Genomic DNA, 17,704 nt, shown 5'->3' with positions numbered 1-17,704 from the left:
GTGGTAAATCTCCCCGCATGCAGAGCCCCTTGCAGGATTTTGCCAAACAGGTCAACCTAACAGCCACTTAATCCTCCTTTTCCTGGCTCCCCTTTGACAGATTTAAACCAGCCCTTTAGTTATTCATCTAATCCACTTTTGTGCATGTGAAAATACAATGGAACCTGCTATGACTCTCCAGACCTGCACAGCAGCTACAATGGGACGCTCTGTCCACGTCCTAGACAGCATCCCATGCTGCGGATTAACACAATCTGGTCTCAGGCCTTCTCCATAGTACAGGCTGCACCTCTGGGTTTCCATTCATGTCTAGCGAACAGATCACTGAAAGGACGTATCTGCTACTGTCTGCAGAATGGCAATTCCAGGGAAGGGACAGGCAACTTTCTCTCCCTGCTCTGCTGTCAGCCACGTAGAAATCCATCCATCAGACCCCCTGAGCATCCCAGGGGTTACTTGGAGTAGGCGCAGAGGAGAATGGCAGGAGTAGGGAGAAGGCAGCTGCCATGGTGATGGCAAAGCCAGAGCAGGAAGCTCAGGGTTGCAAACCTGAAGTAAATGCAAGTCCATATGAAAGCAGCTCCTGGCCTAAGTGGGGCCTGCTCTTAGCTGCTCTTGTTCCTTTGCTCCCACAGGGTCGATGTTGTCCACCTGGCCCTCTATAATCTGGGCGTGCAGAGCAAAAAGAAGTACTTCGACTTTGAGGAAATCCTAGCCTTTGTAAATCACCACTGGGATCCTTTACAGCTCGGAAAGGTAAATACATGGGGCCTGGGATTGGCTCTGGGAAGGCAGCTTGGAGGGAAGGCTAGGCAGCTGCAGGGGAAGTGACGCATGGACCATCCACCCCTTAAAGCCTGGAATGCGGCCTGGCTGACTCCAAAGAAAATAAGACCAGGGTTTCTTTGGGAGCCTCTGTTCCTGTCTGCTCAGACAGCAAAAGGGGAAGTTCATGAGTGTCACTCAGAGAGAAAGGTGAATTCAGGTGTGTTTAATAGTGAAATCCCGTGGTGATAAGCTGTGTCTCTTTGCACTCTGTGCGTCTCTATTAGTGGGAAGGAGCCATAAATCACAGGATGCATTTGAATGGTGCTCGTTTGCAAAGGAGCAGGGGGCGGTCACCTTTCTGTGTGCTTCCTTGAGTGGTACAGTGTAGGAAGTATAAAACCGCCTTTGCCTGACTCTTCCTTGGGGGTCCAGGGTGGTGTGCCACAGCGGGGTGGATTTTGTGGCTTTGGATGGACTTGGTTTGTTGCCTGCTTCGAAGCAAATCGTCAGCAGGTGTTTGTACAAGGTGCCCGGGCGCTGCGTGGTTTGTTATAATCGTTTAGTCAATGACCGTGTGCAGGGCAATGGGGGAGAAAGAGGGCACCTGGCTGGGGCATTACCAGAGCTTGCAAGATTGACCTCTCGTTCTGCCTGCCCACGGAGCACACACTGTACCCGCCTCACTCTGCCAGCTCCCTGGCATGGATTCCATCCAGCAATTCTCTGGCTGGCAGAGGAGCTGGGTTTTACGGGTGGAAGGTGTTGATTGTAGACCTGCTGTAGTCCCCCTGGCAGCTGACTTGTTGGGCAGGATAGCTGGTAGCTTTCCAAAGAGCCTGGGAAAGGGCTGCTTAACCATTGCAGTACTGCCATGTGTCCGAACCCAGTGGTTCTCAACCAGGGGTCCGGGGCTCCCTGGGGGGACTGTGAGCAGGTTTCAAGGGGGCTGCCAAGCAGGGCCAGCATTAGACTTGCTGGGGTTCAGGGCAGAAAGCTGAAGTCCCACTGCATGGGGCTGAAGTCTGGGGCTCTGAGCAACTTAGCTTCACAGTGCCCCCTGTGGCATGGGGCCGTGGGCAACTGCCCTGCTTGCTACCCCTTAATGCTGGTCCTAGCTTTTATATGCAGAAAACCAGTTGCTGTGGCACGGGGCGGGGGCCGTGGAGATTTTATCGCATGTCTGGGGGGACCTCAGAAAGAAAAAGGTTAAGAACCCCGGTCCTAACCTACCCAGGTCAGCCTCGTGGCGGTGTGCGAGAGCTAGAGGGAAATGGACACGGCTAGTTTCACTGTCCAGGTCCAGTGAAGTGCAGGAAGTAAATGCAACCATCATTTGTTTAAAAAAATAAAATAATATAGAGCAAAGCAAGAGGAGGGATTTTAACTGTCTTAGGAACACAAGTGGGGAAAACCCAGCACGCTGATGTCCAGACAATAAACACTGCCTGAATGTTTGCATCCTGGAGGTCTGTGGGGTTTTCTTGACTGTGCATTTCTGAACTTTATGATCAAACCTGCTTAGACCAGAGCAGAAAACTGTAGTTCTGAATAACCATGGTGACTCTAACGAGCTCTCTAGCCAGTGTGTGCTCTGGGCTTTGCTGATCATCTGTTCAAGTTACTGAAATGACCTTTTGGCCAATGCTTTATCCCAGCTAACCAGCACTCCGGCCTCAGAACGCGCTCCACACCTGCTCAATGCACTCAACAGCTACAAAAGCAGGTGAGCCTGGGCGAGGGGACTGTTTGATGCAACATTTCAGCTTCAGCAGGTGTGGGGAAGTTGGAGGGGCTGAAATGACTGGGTTTGCAGAGTTTAGGTGTTGAGGTAGGATGGGTGCGAGAGGGGAAGAGTTGGCCATGAAGACTCCCATTCAGCGCTTAAAAATCAATAGCTCATGAGGGGATTTGTATCTTGTGCCCTCTAGGTTTCTGTGCGGTAAGGAAATCAAGAAGAAGAAATGCATCTTTCGCCTGCGAATTCGTGTCCCGCCAAACCCCCCAAGTAAGCTCCTGCCAGAGAAGGTACCAGGTTTGGGTGAGAATGGAGCTTCTGAGCTGAAGAAGAGAGGAAAAAGCAAATACGCCCATAAAAACGGGTCTGTGTCCACGCTTTCACTTCATACTATCCTTTGCTCCTCCTCTGCATCTGTCCTCTTAAGAAAACTGGCTTCCCCATAAACCGTTTGAGCTTTCCCTCCATAGAATGTCTGCTTCTGTCTTAAACTCTGACGCAGAAATGATAAGTCGTGGGGTCCCCTGGGTTATGCAGCATTCCCCAGTTCTGTGCCAGCCACTACAGTAAAGCAGCTTTCCTGGGCTCTCTTGATAATTGTCTGTTTCACAGCATACAAACAGAGAAATTAGATTAAAAACATAGACACTCTTGCTGTACGGTTGCAGTAAAACATTATTTTATTCCTTAGAATTCAGAACACACAAGAACCCCAAAACAGAGAGAAACAAACCAGGCTGCTCCATAAAACAGAGAGGCCAAAACTCTCACCACCTTATTGCAACTGGCTCTCTGCAAACTGACTACTAGGCCTTGGTCTCACACTTCTCTCTAGAGCCCCCTAGGCTGCAAGCAGGAATAGGATTTCAAATGACAGCTCGTAAATTTTACAGTTTTCAAAAGACCACACTCCCCACCCTAGGTTTCTCCCTGGCTGCTTGGAACCAAAGTAGACATTTTCTATACACCCCCCTCAGGCCTGTTATGTGATTTACAGTCTCCCAGCAAGTCTGACTCTCATTGTTCTTTGTTTGTGTTTGTTCTTTGCTTTCACAGTTTGCTGCCTCATGAATTTCAACAGCAGAAAAGGCGAGTTGCTAGAAGAAAAAGATCAAAATTTTTGTTGGAGGATGCTATTCCCAGTGTTAGTTTCTCGCTACTCTTTCTTTTGTTACTATCCATGATGTTGTTTTTCAGGGTTGAATTACTGAAGTGTTTTGCTTCCTGTTTTTCAAACATGGAACTGGGCACCATCCTTGTGCTGCTGCTACTAACAGGCATTTAGGAGGCTTGAGTGCTTTCTCCAATTTGCCGTTTTTCCATCCGGCATGGCCCGCGCACTCCCCAGGCAGAGATGACTAATAAAGGCAGGATCAGAGTGCTAATTGAAAGTTTGCCCTTCTGGCCACAAACCAGCCTTCTGATGCCAGTAACAAGAGGCTCAGAGCAGGGAGTTCCAAATCCATCTGTTTAATCTGTGCCCTCGGGGGAGAAAGAAGACTGATGGGAAGGAGGAAGTGTCTTCTGGTGGCTAGAGCACTGGGATGAAAGTTGGGTGTCTCAGGTTCTGTTACAGGGTTTGCCACTGACGTGCTGTGAGACTTGGTCTCCGCCTCTTAGTTTCCCAGCATGAGGTGTAAAAATTGATTAAACCATTGTAACAGACTTTGACATCCTCAGATGCGTCAAGTATAATTGTCCCCCATCCTTCCAAATGCCCTCACAGCTTCTCAGTTACAGACAAGAACCAGGGAAAATGGAACCTCAGCTGGCATGGGACACTTTATTATTTTTAATGGAAAAGGTGTCTTTAAAAAAAGAACCCTCAACCCTCCAACTCACAACCCTCCAACTGCGCCCAGCTCCGACCAGCAGCCTCCTGCATGCCCGCTCTGCAGAGGGGTAAGGGACTGTCCAAAGCACAGGTCATCTCAGAGCGTGCAGTAGATGGAAGCTGGAGGCCAACGGGGGTAGGAAACGCTGGCGGTGGTTGCTCACGCCGAGTCGTGGCCTGCTGTCAGCTAATAAATATACTCCTTTTTGCAATGCAGAGTGACTTCGCCTCGGCTTGGAGCACAAACCACCACCTGGCCAGCATATTTGACTTTACACTGGATGAAATTCAAAGCTTAAAAAGGTAAACGGCATATCTGTCCCGCGGGGCAGTGATGCCTGATGGTAAGAAGAAACCATGCCGGGTCCCTGTGCATGCGTCTCCTCTCTTTGCCATGCTGGGGGTAGCCATCACTGTGGTTCAGGGGTTGCCCTCTTCACTCCCTCGTGTGCTGGGGAGAGGAGAGATGCCTGAAGGTGAAAGATGTTTGAGGGGCTTAATCAGACAAATCGGCAGTACCGGATTTATATGAGGAATCAAGATTCTCAGTAAGCACCAGCTAATCTACTTGAGCCCTGTTGGGAAATGGAAGCAGGGGGATGGGAAGCCCTTGCTGGCTGCTGGTGAAAGCCCTGTCTGGCAGGTCTGGAAGTCCTAGGGGTCTGCACTGGTTACTATGTTCCTGTCTGACTTCTGGGCTTTTAACTAACACAGTGCAGGCCCCCCAGGCTGTCCTGATAGGGACGCACTCTGCTGCTCTCCTGAATGTCTCCGAATGGGCTGCATGTTTTAGCTGGTGTTCTGTTTGGAGCCGGGTCCTGTACGTACACAGCAGGGCGTCTGCTACCGACGCAGCCGGAAATGCTGGGCTCACACAGTGGCTGAGGTCTGGCCAGGATTGACTTCGGTCTCTCTCCCTTTCAGTGCCAGCTCAGGGCAGACTTTTCTTTCTGACCTGGATTCCACAGATGCTGCCAGTACATCTGGCTCTGCGACAACGAGCCTGTCTTATGAATCGAGGTAAGGGGAGGGGAATGACTGAGACTAGGTTCTTGCCCTTTGATTTTGCATTGATCTTGACTACGCTTGACAGCTTTCTTTTAATTCCCTTTGTTTTTTCCAACCCCTGACGTGATCCTCATTAACTCTTCATTCACCCTGGCCTTCCAACCTCTGGCTTAGGTAGAGTTAGCTCTTGATGATGATGATGATGATGGGTCATTGGAAGTTATCCTGGACTCCTCTCTTCCCTGCCATCTCTCTCAGTACTGGGCAAGCTGTCTCCCAACTACTCTGCACCCACAGTATTTCCAAGTATTGCTCATCTTTCTCTGTCTCTGCCCTGACACTAAGCAAACCAGACACTGATTAACTGGAGACCGTCCCCAAACATACGTCCCTGGCTGCAGGAAAACCCAGCTTCTGTTTTTTAAAATCTCTTCACAAGGGTACGCTGCAAAGGAGCTGGTCCCAGGTGGTCCTCGAGCACCTGGCAATAAGGATTCCTGTGTGCTTGCCTTAGAGACTCCGCCCACTGTACAGCTGATGACCATAGCTGGCGGCCAGTTTGTTCCGTGCCTATTTGAGGTCATTAAATAGAACTGCCTATTTTCCTGCCATCTGCTTGGTGGGGTGAGGGAAGCGCTGTGGTTAATGCAGAAAGGACTGGCCCTGCATTTCTCGGTAAGCAGAACTACCCTTGCTTACCTGGAGCTGATGGGTGTTTTTACATTCATAGGGATAGAAAGACTCATTATTAATGAACTGGCAGCTTTACTGAACACGTCCACTCTGCCTAGCCATCTCCACGGGACATCTCCTACCCTGCAGTCTGTTCTGTGCATAAGGACTCTTGTGGCTGTGCAGATTCCTGATGAAGTACTTGGCAAAAGCACTTCGCACAAATAAATGGATTAAAGCTCACAAGCCCCATGGGAAGCTGGCATTAGCATCATTGCAGAAATGGGTCCATCTAGGCACCGATGGCCATGTTCAGAGAGGAGTACTAGGATATGTCTACATGGCAAAAGAGACCCACGGCAGCGAGTCTCAGCCTGGGTCAACAGGCTCGCAAGTCTTGCACTATAGGTCTAAAAATAGTGTTGATGTTTGGACACGGGCTGGAGCCCAGGCTCCGAGACCCTCCCCTCTCATTGGGTTTCCAGACTCTGGCTAGAGTCTGAGCGTCCACACTGCTGTTTTAGCCCTGCAAGCCTGAGCCACTTGACCTGGGCTCTGAGACTTCCTGCTGTGTTGGTTTTTGTGCCATGTAGACATATCCTTAACCAACCTCAGGGAGTCTAAGACAATGTAACTTCAACCTTCTTCCAGTGGCCGAGTTACAGAAGTAGTGAGCCCAATTCAGAGATGAGTCTGATACAGTAAACAATCAGTGGCAGAGGCAAGACTAGAGCCCAGGAGTCCCAAGAGCCAGCCCCAGGTCTAACCACTAGACCACATGCCCTCCTGTCCTGTCACTCATCAACAGAGTTATCCTAACAAGGGGAGCTGCCTCTCTTCCTACTAATTTGAGCCTTGGATTATTAGCTTCTGGATGTGGCTAATGGCTCGAAACCTGGCACTTCGCTTCTTGGTGCACGTAAAGTCTCACGGCAGCTGGGACGGGAAACTCAAAACCAAAACTCGCTTTCATTAGCAAACATCCTCCCTACTTGGCTGGCTCAGTGCTGGGTCAGGAGCCCTTGACATCACCAGGCACATGTCTTGTCGAAGAGCCAGCGCTGCTGCATTGTTGTTTCCTTTTGCCAGCATTTCTCTTATCCCCATCCCCTTCTCTCTCTCTCTCCCCCCCAGCAGAAGGAACATGGGCAGCAGGAAACGAAAGTTGGCGGCTAAAGCCTACGCCCCAGTGGGGGGGAAGAGAAAAGGCATTGAACAAGGTGGGCCCCTGAATGGCTGCGCCTCAGAGAGCAGTGAGGCGGCCTGTGCCCCGGAACGCCAGGATGACGGGATTGACAGCCACACCTTGGAGAGCATCAGCGAGGACGACTCCTCCCTCTCCCACCTCAAGTCCTCCATCACCAACTACTTCGGAGCAGCTGGCAGGCTGGTGTGTGGGGAGAAGTACCAGGTGCTAGCCCGCAGGGTGACTCCGGAGGGCAAAGTCCAATACCTGGTGGAATGGGAAGGCACCACCCCATATTGATCCCTCTGGCTTGGACCAGCCTGGGGAACCTCTCCTAGAAATAAATAGATCTATCAATCAAACAACACCCATGACCTAAACCAAAAGAGGCAAGGGATGTGGATGAGCAGGGCTCCCGTGCTGGCCGTGCACCGATGGGAGAGAGCTTTGACAGCTCTCCTGACGCTTACAGTGAGTTGTGCAGGCGAGGTTTGAAAGGAACACTTACTGGTCTAGGGAACTGTGAAAGACTTAGGACAGGGTATAGCAGAGGCAGTTGGACATGGCAATTACATCCAAACTTACTGTGAGCTGTGGCATCGGGTGGCTAAAACTGATAGAGTTCTTGTTTTTAATGATGGTTATTTTATCGGTCATTTGTATATACAACTGGCATCGCCTAGTTACGCTTCCCCGAGGGACCCTTTGGCTAAGCCAAAGGAGCTATCTTTGTGGAAGAGAGCAGTTAGTGATATGGCTTTTCATTGTGATACTCTGCTGCACCATAGAGGCATGGTAGGCCTGTCCGAACCACCCAGCATCTGGCTGATGTCTGATGGAGTAGCTCTTGTGTTGAGAGGAAAGCAAAGAGGGAAGTTTGAGTGGAGAAAGGAAAACCAATCTGTATAGAGCTCAAACCATCATCCCCTCTAGTAACAATAAAAATGCTCTTAGGCAGAAGAACCACATCTAAGTCCGCCAGTGTCTTACGATCACATACGAGCCTTAAATAACAGACCAGATTGGTCTTGTTTCTAAAGCAGAAAGCACCTATGTAACCAGTTCTATAATGCCTAAGCGCCCAAATATCACATTCTTGTGCTGATAGAAAATGCTGGCCAAAGCAATTATATAGTATTTACCTCCTCATCATAGACCCATTCATTAATGGGATATATACATACGTACACTTTTAGGCCATTCACTTCCAGCCTTTCCAGCCACCGGATAGATTTACATTACAGTTGCTCTTGTCCCATGATATTAAGATGTCAAAGGATGCAGCAGCTCCATTTGCTTATTCTTTTGACAATCACAGTCTTGGAATGAATCAGACAAATGACGTGAGCTTGCCTTAAAACCAAGGAGGGCATTGTTTTGCACTGATGGCATCTTAACTGAAATGGAACCATGGGCATTTATTTTTGTAAAGATCATTTTGTTGAATGCTGCCAAATGAGTAGACAAGCCAAAAAAACCAGCCAAACAAAAAGCAAAACAAAGGAAAAGTGGCTGTGTCTCTGTGAATGAAAGAGAGATGTTTGTGTTGGGGGAGGGAATTTCTGTTGCTGCTGCTTTTGGATACATAACAATACATATTGCTGTTTGTATTACCTGACATATACCAGCTGAACCAAATCTTTCTACTTAGCACTGCATGATCTCTGTCTTTGTTGCTCTTGCATATATAGTGGAAGAAGAGGATGTAGCCTTGCAGGGCAAGGAAGGGAGAGGCAATGCAGTAACTTAAGAATCGGAAGAACGAATGTAATAAATTATTGGAGGGCGAGCCATGTTTTCCATTATTGGGATTCAGAAAGTGACTTGCTAAGCTGAATTCTGGGATTCAGTTTGCCTACCCAATAATAAAAAAATTGCCACTCTTGTCTAATATAAACTGATATTGTCAGGTAGCTTAGACACAATCTAGGTTGTTTTAAAATATATCTATACTTTTACAAACTCTAATATCAGTAGAAATGTTTTAGATTTTTCTTTTAAACATTCAGTGAAAAGTTATCCACACTTTATAGCCTGGTGGTGGAGAACCCAGAGTGAAACTGACAATAAACAAAAGGGACAAGGTGGGTGAGGGAATATCTCTTTTTATTGAACCAGCTTCTGTTGGTGAAAGACAAGCTTTTGAGCTGCATAGAGGTCTTTTTCAGATGACCTGAAGTTGGTCTGATACAAGATACAACTTCACCCCACTTGTCTCTCTAATACCCTGGGACCAACCTGACTAGAACCACACTGTGGATAAACAACAGTGAAACTGACAACTCTCCTTTCATTGTCGAAACTGAGTGAAGTGCTAAAATTTAAACATCATAAAGGCGAAAAAAGCAAACTAGAGTTTGCAAATTCTTTCACCTTTATTAATCCCTAAAGGACATGGTTTTAACAGTGTGAATGATTTTATGACCTGGCTGTTGCAAGATGAACTGAAAAGCTCATTTTATTGAAAAAACTTTATTTAAGATCCTCAGTCAATCAGCGTGTGATTCTCCCCTAACTGTCACGGATGTAAATCAAGAGTTCAAAACAGGTGAGAGGAAAATTAGGCTCCATTTTTAAGCAGAAATCCCATAATAAAAGCAGCATTTCTTCACTGGCATCCAAATGAATGGCACAATATTGCCTTAACAGAACAGGTTAAAGTTACAAACCGAAGGCCAAATTATATGATCCTTAACAAAGTAAAACTCCCATTGACGCCACTCTTCAAATAACACCGTGGATAATCCAGGTTGTTGGGGGGTAGTTGTTTTTAATTGTAGTTTCCCTCCCCCGCAAATCTGAATTAAGATCTCTGTATTTCTGTAGTCTGAGTTGATTATATGGCTGAGACCCAGAATGCTGCATACAGCTCCTTGCTGTCCTTTGAGTGTTAGAGATTTTTGGGCCGGATTCTCACTGGATGCACCAGTGTAAATTTTGAAGTATTTACGTTGCCTTCAGTGGAGTTTTTCAAGATTATCCCAGAGTAACTAGGATCAGAATCTGGCCTGTTATCAGCTGCTGTAGCAGAAGCAGATTAGTCTGAACATCCGTTGTAGCAGGGTTTTTTTTTAAAAAAGTCTTTCAGTTAATCTGTCAGAAATGATCTAGCGACACCTCGATGGAAAAGCTGCCACCTGTTTGTAAAATGTGGAGTCTGTCGTTGGGACTGGATTTGAATCCAGCGAATGGAAACTGTGACTTTAAAAAGTCGATCTGTAGTACATCTCTACTGTTAAAGTAACATCTCACCCCTGAGGCTTGGTCTACACTACCGTCTTATGTCAGTATAGCCCCATCGCTCAGGGGGGTGGAAAAGCCACACCCTGGAGCGCTGCAGTTATACGGCTCTAACCCCCGCTGTCGACAGTGCTGTGTGGACGGGAGAGCTCCTGTCAACACAGCCAATGCTGCTCAGGAAGGTGGAGTTCCTACACCAATGGGAGAAGCTCTAAGTGCTACAGTGGCATAGCTGCGCTGTCAGTATAGGCAAGCCCTTAGTCAAGTGCATAGAAAGCATTAAAAGACTCTCCCAATTACGCAGGTTTTGAGTGAAAAGAAACTGACTTGGCTCCTGAACCTGCATCAGATCTGTGTGGGCATGTGCCCATGGGTCTGCTTGTGTGGATCCAATTGTAGGACTGGGGTCTTTCTATGCATAGTAGTAAGTTTTTTGGTCTCTTGGGACATGATCCAAACCCCGTTGGAATCAATAGGAGTCTTTCCACTGACTTCAACAGAGTTTGCGTCAGGCCGTATATAATTTTATATAATGCAGCCTTTGAGCACAAAAGCTAGTTGTGGGGTTTTTTTGTTTTTGTTTTTTTGCTGTTTCCAAAAGCTAGGCTTTTTTTTTTATAATGATTCGAAGTACTGTAGCTTTTTCATGTCCTGTGAAATACATAAGTGCTTTGAATGCAAAGAGGCAATATGAAAAAGAACCTTTATTGAATCTGCTCCTTGTTTTCAGCACATATTCAGGAGCCCCAGGAAAACCAAGAGATTTTGAGGCTTTCAGCTTAGAAATGATCAGGGGTGGGAGAGGGGGGACATAACCCTATTCCTTCTGTATTTGAAATGTAGGCATTAGAGTTGGGTCAATACCCATCGCCTTTCAGAGGGGAAGTGAAAGAGACAAGACCCTGACTCTGCCATGAGCTCCACATCACTTGTCAACTTCTGTAGGTTCTGCCTGTATGGAGCTTATAACATGGTTGGGGAATTAGTATTTAAGATCTTAAATCAGAAACAGAATACATGTGCATGCCGAAATTGCATGCAACTCCCCTTGAAAAGACAGTAGCAGAAAGTCAGTTCCTCTGTTACTTACCTGCCAAGACGAGAGAAGTTTGCAGTGCTGGGGTCCAGGGGTTCAGGCTTGGCTTAGAGCAGTGTGGGGGACTCAGCTCCCTGATCTGCTCTGGGTGTTGGTGGAGTGATCAGCTGATGCGCAATGAATGAATCCTGATCTTGCCAGGTGAGGCCTTTCTGTTCATCTCTCAATTGTGTTTCCTCCCCTTTGGAAGCCACGGAATAGGCAGCGCAGTGACACCAAGAGGCTCAGAAAACCATTGCACACTTCAGGAATGTCCGTGCCCCAGTGTGCTGCGGGTGTATGCTTTTTATTTCAGGCCCTGCAAACCAACCAACCAACCTTCCCCACCCCCACATCTATTCCAGAGTGGGGAATGTGGAGCCTTTAAAAACGCTTTGTTCCAGAGGATGTGTTGCATTAGTTCTAATAGATCTTATAATGATTCTGTGCACCTTCTAAAGATTTATGATGTCAAGTTGCTGCTTTTAATAACCAACTTTTGTTATATTCAAGTTGTAATTAATATGTCTGATGTACAATTAAAAAGTCTTTTTTAACATCACCGGCTCTTTATAGTATCCATTATTAATCATGTGGTCGTGAACCCTAGAAACTGGGCCCTACCGAGCACGACTCGATGGGTTCTGCTGTCTGGCTTATGGAGAGCGGCAGCTTGTCTGTCTCTGGGATTCTAAGGCCGGTCACCAGAGTGAAAGGGAACCGCAGGCTTGAGGTGCAGAGTGGCACTTTTCAGCAGGCTTCCGCTCACTTGCCTTCAGGGGCATGTAGCATTTGAAGGCTGAAGTGCCTAGTTCTCAGAAGATGCAGGGCTGCTGAATATGGGACAAGGCCAGAAGGTACCTCCCTGGACGTCTTCCTGTTGGAGATCCGGTACTTCCCTCTGGGCCTTTTGAGCCCTCCCTTGACTTGCATCCCGTGTGTGGATCAGCAGAGTCCCAGAGAAGGCTCCCTTTGAAGAGTCCATCAGTATCATTCCCCTCCTCGAAGGGTCACCATACGGCAATGGCGCTCGCTCCCCAGTGGAGCAATGCTGCCCTCACAGAGCTGGTTGCCTGGTCACTGTGGTTTAATTTAGGCCGGATACCCTCTCTCACAGAAACCTTTAGGAGCTGATTGTGCGGGGAGGGGGGTGGAGGGAGGAAACCTTTCCGCTAATTCTTCTGTCTGGGGAGGGAGGTCAGTCCTGCAGAAGAAGCAAGATCCCACCCCAGAGCCCTGCAGCTCTCAGGGATCCATTGGAGGCCCCGAGCCAACCCCATGGATGTCCTCTGCCTCTTAGGGGATGGCACCATGGCTCCGTTGGAGGCCCCGGCTATACTACTTCCCAGGGACTCCTACAGGTACAGGGGAAATACGCCACCCACTCGATCCTTACTTGCGGATCTCGCGCTGTGGAGGGTTAGCTGCATGGACAGCCGCATGCCGATCAAGCGGACGTGATGTGACTCTCGGTTACAGCATTGCCAACTCGGTTTTGTCATTAGTCACTTGATATTTGGGTTTTACTTAAAGCTCCGTCTCCTGGCGTGGTGACAATCTGTTTTCCTTTCTAGATCTTCTGTGTATGGGGAGGGAAAAAGCAGGGAAACTTGTCCTGAATGCAACCTGAAGACTCAGGTACCAGGAAAGCAAAGCAAAGAACCCCATGGTTATTATTTTTCTTTAAATATCATGATTTTGGGGGTCTGATCTGTGATTTATTTTTTGAATACTTGGGGTTGGCAATATTGTCAAAGCCATGCATGGCTTTGGCTATTCACCTACAGTATGCTTTTCCTCCCTGCCTTCGCTGCCTAAAGCACTCTTGGGTGTCTGCTTGCATTGGTGGATGGGCATGCTGGACCAGGAGATGCAAACCTACCAGATAGCCCCGACATTTAGGTTTTGTGCACAGGTGGGAAAAAAACCACTGGCAACGTTTGCTGTGCTTTCTGTTATTGTTGAGTCAATTCTTGCCCTAGCAGCATTTGCAAATTGATCATTGCCGCACTCTGCTACTGCATAAGAGACAGAACTTGACACGGGCCAAGATTTCTTTATTGGCCAAGTTACCTACGCTGCACCAAATAAAGAAACAACATACACGGTGAAAAGGTAGTTTAGTTATTAAAATTCTTGAGCAGATGACCTCAGGGGTTATTAAACACACACACTGGGCATTCTAAAAGCTCGGTCAGTGTCAATATACTTTTCCTAGTACCTGTTTTCTAATAACAAAGGTGAAGGTGTCATTCTTCACTGCTACAAACTGCTCTGAGGTTTCCTTTCTTTGTTCATTACTTTATTAGTTGGGCTGGTAGGATGCTGGATCTCCATTAGTAACTATGAGTCACTGAACATGGATAGCTAACACTGGGCATTTTTAATAAGTTGGAACAGAATACGTTGTCTTTAAAGATAGCATTACTTTAGCTAACGTGTCCCCTGGGGGCATTTTTCAACTGATCACATACATTGAAATGAACTTACCTATGGAGCTAAGACCCTCCTTTGCTTTTTTGGGGTATTTAGTTGGCTGGTTCATACATTTTTTTCTATATTCCCACCCAGGAAAGTTTTATTTTGGAGCTAAGTGGGCATATGAAGGACGGAGGGAGCATATTTGCAAGCTATGTATCCTGCTTAGAGGAATTATTTCTCCACCAGTGACATGCTGCCATCTCTGGGTGAAATGCGTAAATTGCACAACTGTTCAGGCTAGGATATAAAGAATTAAGAATTTTATTAAGATGATGTTAAAATAAAAAGAAAACGGTACAGAGTTTAAGCGTAGAAGTTTCTGGTTATCCAGGAATAAGGTACAGATTATCAAGGGGTGCAAAATTAGGTTTAGGATTGGATAGCGTAAGGTATACATAATCTGCAATATCCCCAACTGGGGGTAAAAGGTTAATGGGTGAAAGTACAGACATTGAGATATGGGGGTATGTTGTTCATATAATGGCTATGTTCAGGTGTGGAGTATAATGAGTGGATACGATGATGAGGATGGATTACCCTCATTTGGTGAGATTTAATGTTCAGTGAGTTTACGGTTCCAGTTCATATGGTCCAATGGAAAAAGTCTCTTGGTCCCTTTCTCATAGTTGATGCATGATGTCGTTCTGGCTCACACCTCCTGGTACTGTCAGTGGCTGGGGGTGTGTTCGATGTAGACGTCCCTGGACCATCGGATGGTGTCCGAGACCATAAGGCGCCGCATGAGCCGTGCGTAGTGTCGACTGATCCCACAGGTCAGCAGCACACGCTCGTTGCAGGGGTCCCCGACGATAAGGCATCCATCTGCACCTCGTAGCCCTTTGCTCTCAGGGTGTCGGCCAGGGGGGTGTACTTTTCCAGCTTACGAGCTTGGGCTTCGCAAAAGGCCGGGGTCCTGTTCTCAAAGGAGACCGTGACGTCGACGAGGATGATCTTTTTCTGGGCCTCGGCGGTGACGACAACGTCAGGTCGCAGCTGGCTGTCGGTACACTAATATCCAATTTATTCTACAGGGGGTATTGAGGGAGCCAGAATGTAACAACCAGTTTATTCTAGCAATAAACAGCTGATTAACCTAGGGTTAATCCTACTGTGGCGATAAAGGTAGCTAGAAATTTTTTTTTCAATATGGCATTTTAAAGAGTGTCCATGTATTTGCAGCCAACGGCTCATGAATACATACTTTTGAAATAAAAATAATATACAGGAGTCCAACAGAAGCAGCCGGAGGCATTAGGAAACCCGATGGAACCCATACTGGAATTTGGCTCGGACACTTGGGCTAGAACAAAAAGGGTCGTGGGCTCTTTAATTACAAGTGGTCAGGACCGTGGTTTTATGGTTCATCTGAATAGCAGCAGCCCAGCTGTCCCACTATCACTATGAGGGCACGTTGACTCAGAGGATGGTGTGCCACCCACTGAATTCCCAGCATCGCTCCCCGGGGCGCCAAGGGGCTCTTGGTAGTTCTGTGACCCAGCGTGACCCTGCTTAGCGGTGTGATATCTGACAGGACTCCAGCGGTGCAAGGGGCTGTAGCCAGTATTACTAAATATGCTGTTTTAATTTGCTGTTTGTGTATTTTCTAGCTGTAAAACAAAGGCCAGCGTGGAAAGACCTGGTTCTCAGCTTGGGGGAATTCAATGTTTATAATCAACAATGACGTCGCATATCCTATTAAAAGAAACAAAAGCCCTGTTTCCTTGTGGTGTGTGAGCTAGAATTCTGTCAGCTGATGAAAAGGAGCCGATTAGAGATGCATTTTTTTCCTATCCTGGATTATCATACTGTATCCTGCATGCTTTATGTATGCAGCATTTTGGAGATGAGGCCTCTGATTTACAGCAGCACTCATGCGCTTTGTACTGTAACAGGATTAGTCTGCGTAGCTCTGGTCCAAGAGGCTAAGAAATGTGGAAAATCCTTTAAACTAGACCATTAGGCAAGAGGACCTTAAAGGGAGCACTGAACTGAACGGAGCTGAGGTATTTTAACCATTAAAGAGCCAGCATTTCACTCTGAGTTTAAAGAGTAAGCTCACACCCAGTTTGGACCCCAGGAGCTGGGGAGACAGAATTACTCGAGTTTATTTCAGACTGTTTTGTGCTTTTCTTTAACATGTACCTAGGGCATGGGGCAGAGGACAACTCTTTACAGAGCAGGGATGTAGTTTTGTCCTGAGCTGCTGGCTTGACAGCCCTGGAGTCTGACATCCTCCCGGGCTTTAGAACAGCGGCCTTGGAGGGAGCAGCAATCAGGGCCTCTTGTTCAGGATCGAGGCACCAGCAGAACTGCTCAATCTCCATAGTCCAGTCCATCCTTGACATGCTGTGAGGCTGGCCTGCTGTGTGAATGTGCCATGAGCTCTTCCACTACGTCGTCGCTGCAAAGCTCCTATGTCAGCTAAGTTCCCCAGAGCGTTTCCTCACAGTCAGACTATTAAATGACTCACCCGTTAAAATCTCCCTGCCCTAGGACATTTTATTTCACCATGAAATTCTAAGGCAATTTGCAGGGTTCACGGTACAAATCTGACTAGGTATAGATAGACCTTTACTTTGGCTGTGATGTCAAACAGCGATCCTGCTCACTTGTGCTCATTAAACAGCTAATGGCTCCTTTTTTGCAGGAGCAGCGGTGTTATCCAAGTGCTCTGCCAGTATCCCACTAATTGCATTTTGCACTGGAATGTTCACAGGACCTAAAAAATAAACTGATACTAGAAAACAAATAGCCCTGGCCAATCTGCCCTTCAACCCCACTAATAATCTCTCTCCCATTTTCAGGTTGCTGGCCATTTCTCTGCAAATTAGCTTTAATTCCGCAGTTTAGCACATCCAGGGCCCATTTAAAACCACAGCAAATTGCCAGAGAAATCTCGAGTGACACCATTCGGTAGGAGCTGTTACAGGTGATAATGACCACAGGGAGAGTGATGTCACTACTCCTGGGCACATCTCTCAATTAATTTCAGACCGTGCAAGTTTCCTCCCCCGACTTGCTCTAATATGTTTTTGGCTTCAAGGGAGTGAAGCCCTTCAGGCTCCACACGCTTTACTCCAGCTCTGAGTGGGGGATGGCTCTCCTTCAGTGTCTAGAGCCAGGCTTCATTTAAAGTGCTCTTGGACTGGCAGATGCATGCAGCGGTGGTTCCAGTGGTCGGGCATTCTCCAGCGCTGCATCCTTTGCCTCAGCCCTGATAGCATCTGCCAAGCAATTCCAGCAAGGCCAGCCCGGTTCTGCTTCCTTAGGGTTAATCTGATTTTAAACACAGCTTCAAGTGACCCAATTTCTGCTCTCATTACAGACCCCTTCCCCTTCCTATTGGCCCCTTGCTCCCTCAGTTTTATCATCCCATGAACTGTCCTCCCACCCCACAGCACGCTGAGGTCTTTGTGTGCTAACTGAATACTTTACATTCAGGGCAGAGACATCAACTGACACCTGCAAAATGCTACACCCACCAGCAGCACCACAGGCCTGAGCCAAAGCCCCCTGATGCCAATGGAGAGACTCTCATTGGCTTCAGTCGGCTTTAGATCAGCCCCTACGTGAATTAATAAACCGCTGGCAGAACTGACCAATGGGAGCAAGAGCAGGCCCAGGCTGTAGTTGTCACCCACAGCCAACATTTTGGCAGTACAATGTCCAAAAGTCCTCATCCTTCTCAAAGGGACCCCTCTTTCC

At 47.5% G+C, this 17,704-nt stretch overlaps 1 protein-coding gene across 1 annotated transcript in view; it reads left to right on the top strand.

Moving 5' to 3' along the window:
• PHF19 (PHD finger protein 19) overlaps positions 1-12,005 on the top strand; it is a 30,761-nt gene extending 18,756 nt beyond the window's left edge. The window contains exons 9-15 of the mRNA XM_077836117.1: positions 636-756; positions 2,424-2,491; positions 2,697-2,867; positions 3,560-3,647; positions 4,555-4,640; positions 5,262-5,357; positions 7,152-12,005. Of these exons, the coding sequence (XP_077692243.1) occupies positions 636-756; positions 2,424-2,491; positions 2,697-2,867; positions 3,560-3,647; positions 4,555-4,640; positions 5,262-5,357; positions 7,152-7,503 (982 nt within the window). The 3' untranslated portion in view covers positions 7,504-12,005. The remainder of the gene's footprint in view (positions 1-635; positions 757-2,423; positions 2,492-2,696; positions 2,868-3,559; positions 3,648-4,554; positions 4,641-5,261; positions 5,358-7,151) is intronic.
• The last annotated feature ends 5,699 nt before the right edge of the window (positions 12,006-17,704 follow it).

This window comes from Eretmochelys imbricata, chromosome 16, assembly GCF_965152235.1.
Source record: "Eretmochelys imbricata isolate rEreImb1 chromosome 16, rEreImb1.hap1, whole genome shotgun sequence".
In the NCBI taxonomy this organism is placed as follows: domain Eukaryota; kingdom Metazoa; phylum Chordata; order Testudines; family Cheloniidae; genus Eretmochelys; species Eretmochelys imbricata.
This window is presented reverse-complemented; position numbering and strand designations above follow the sequence as displayed.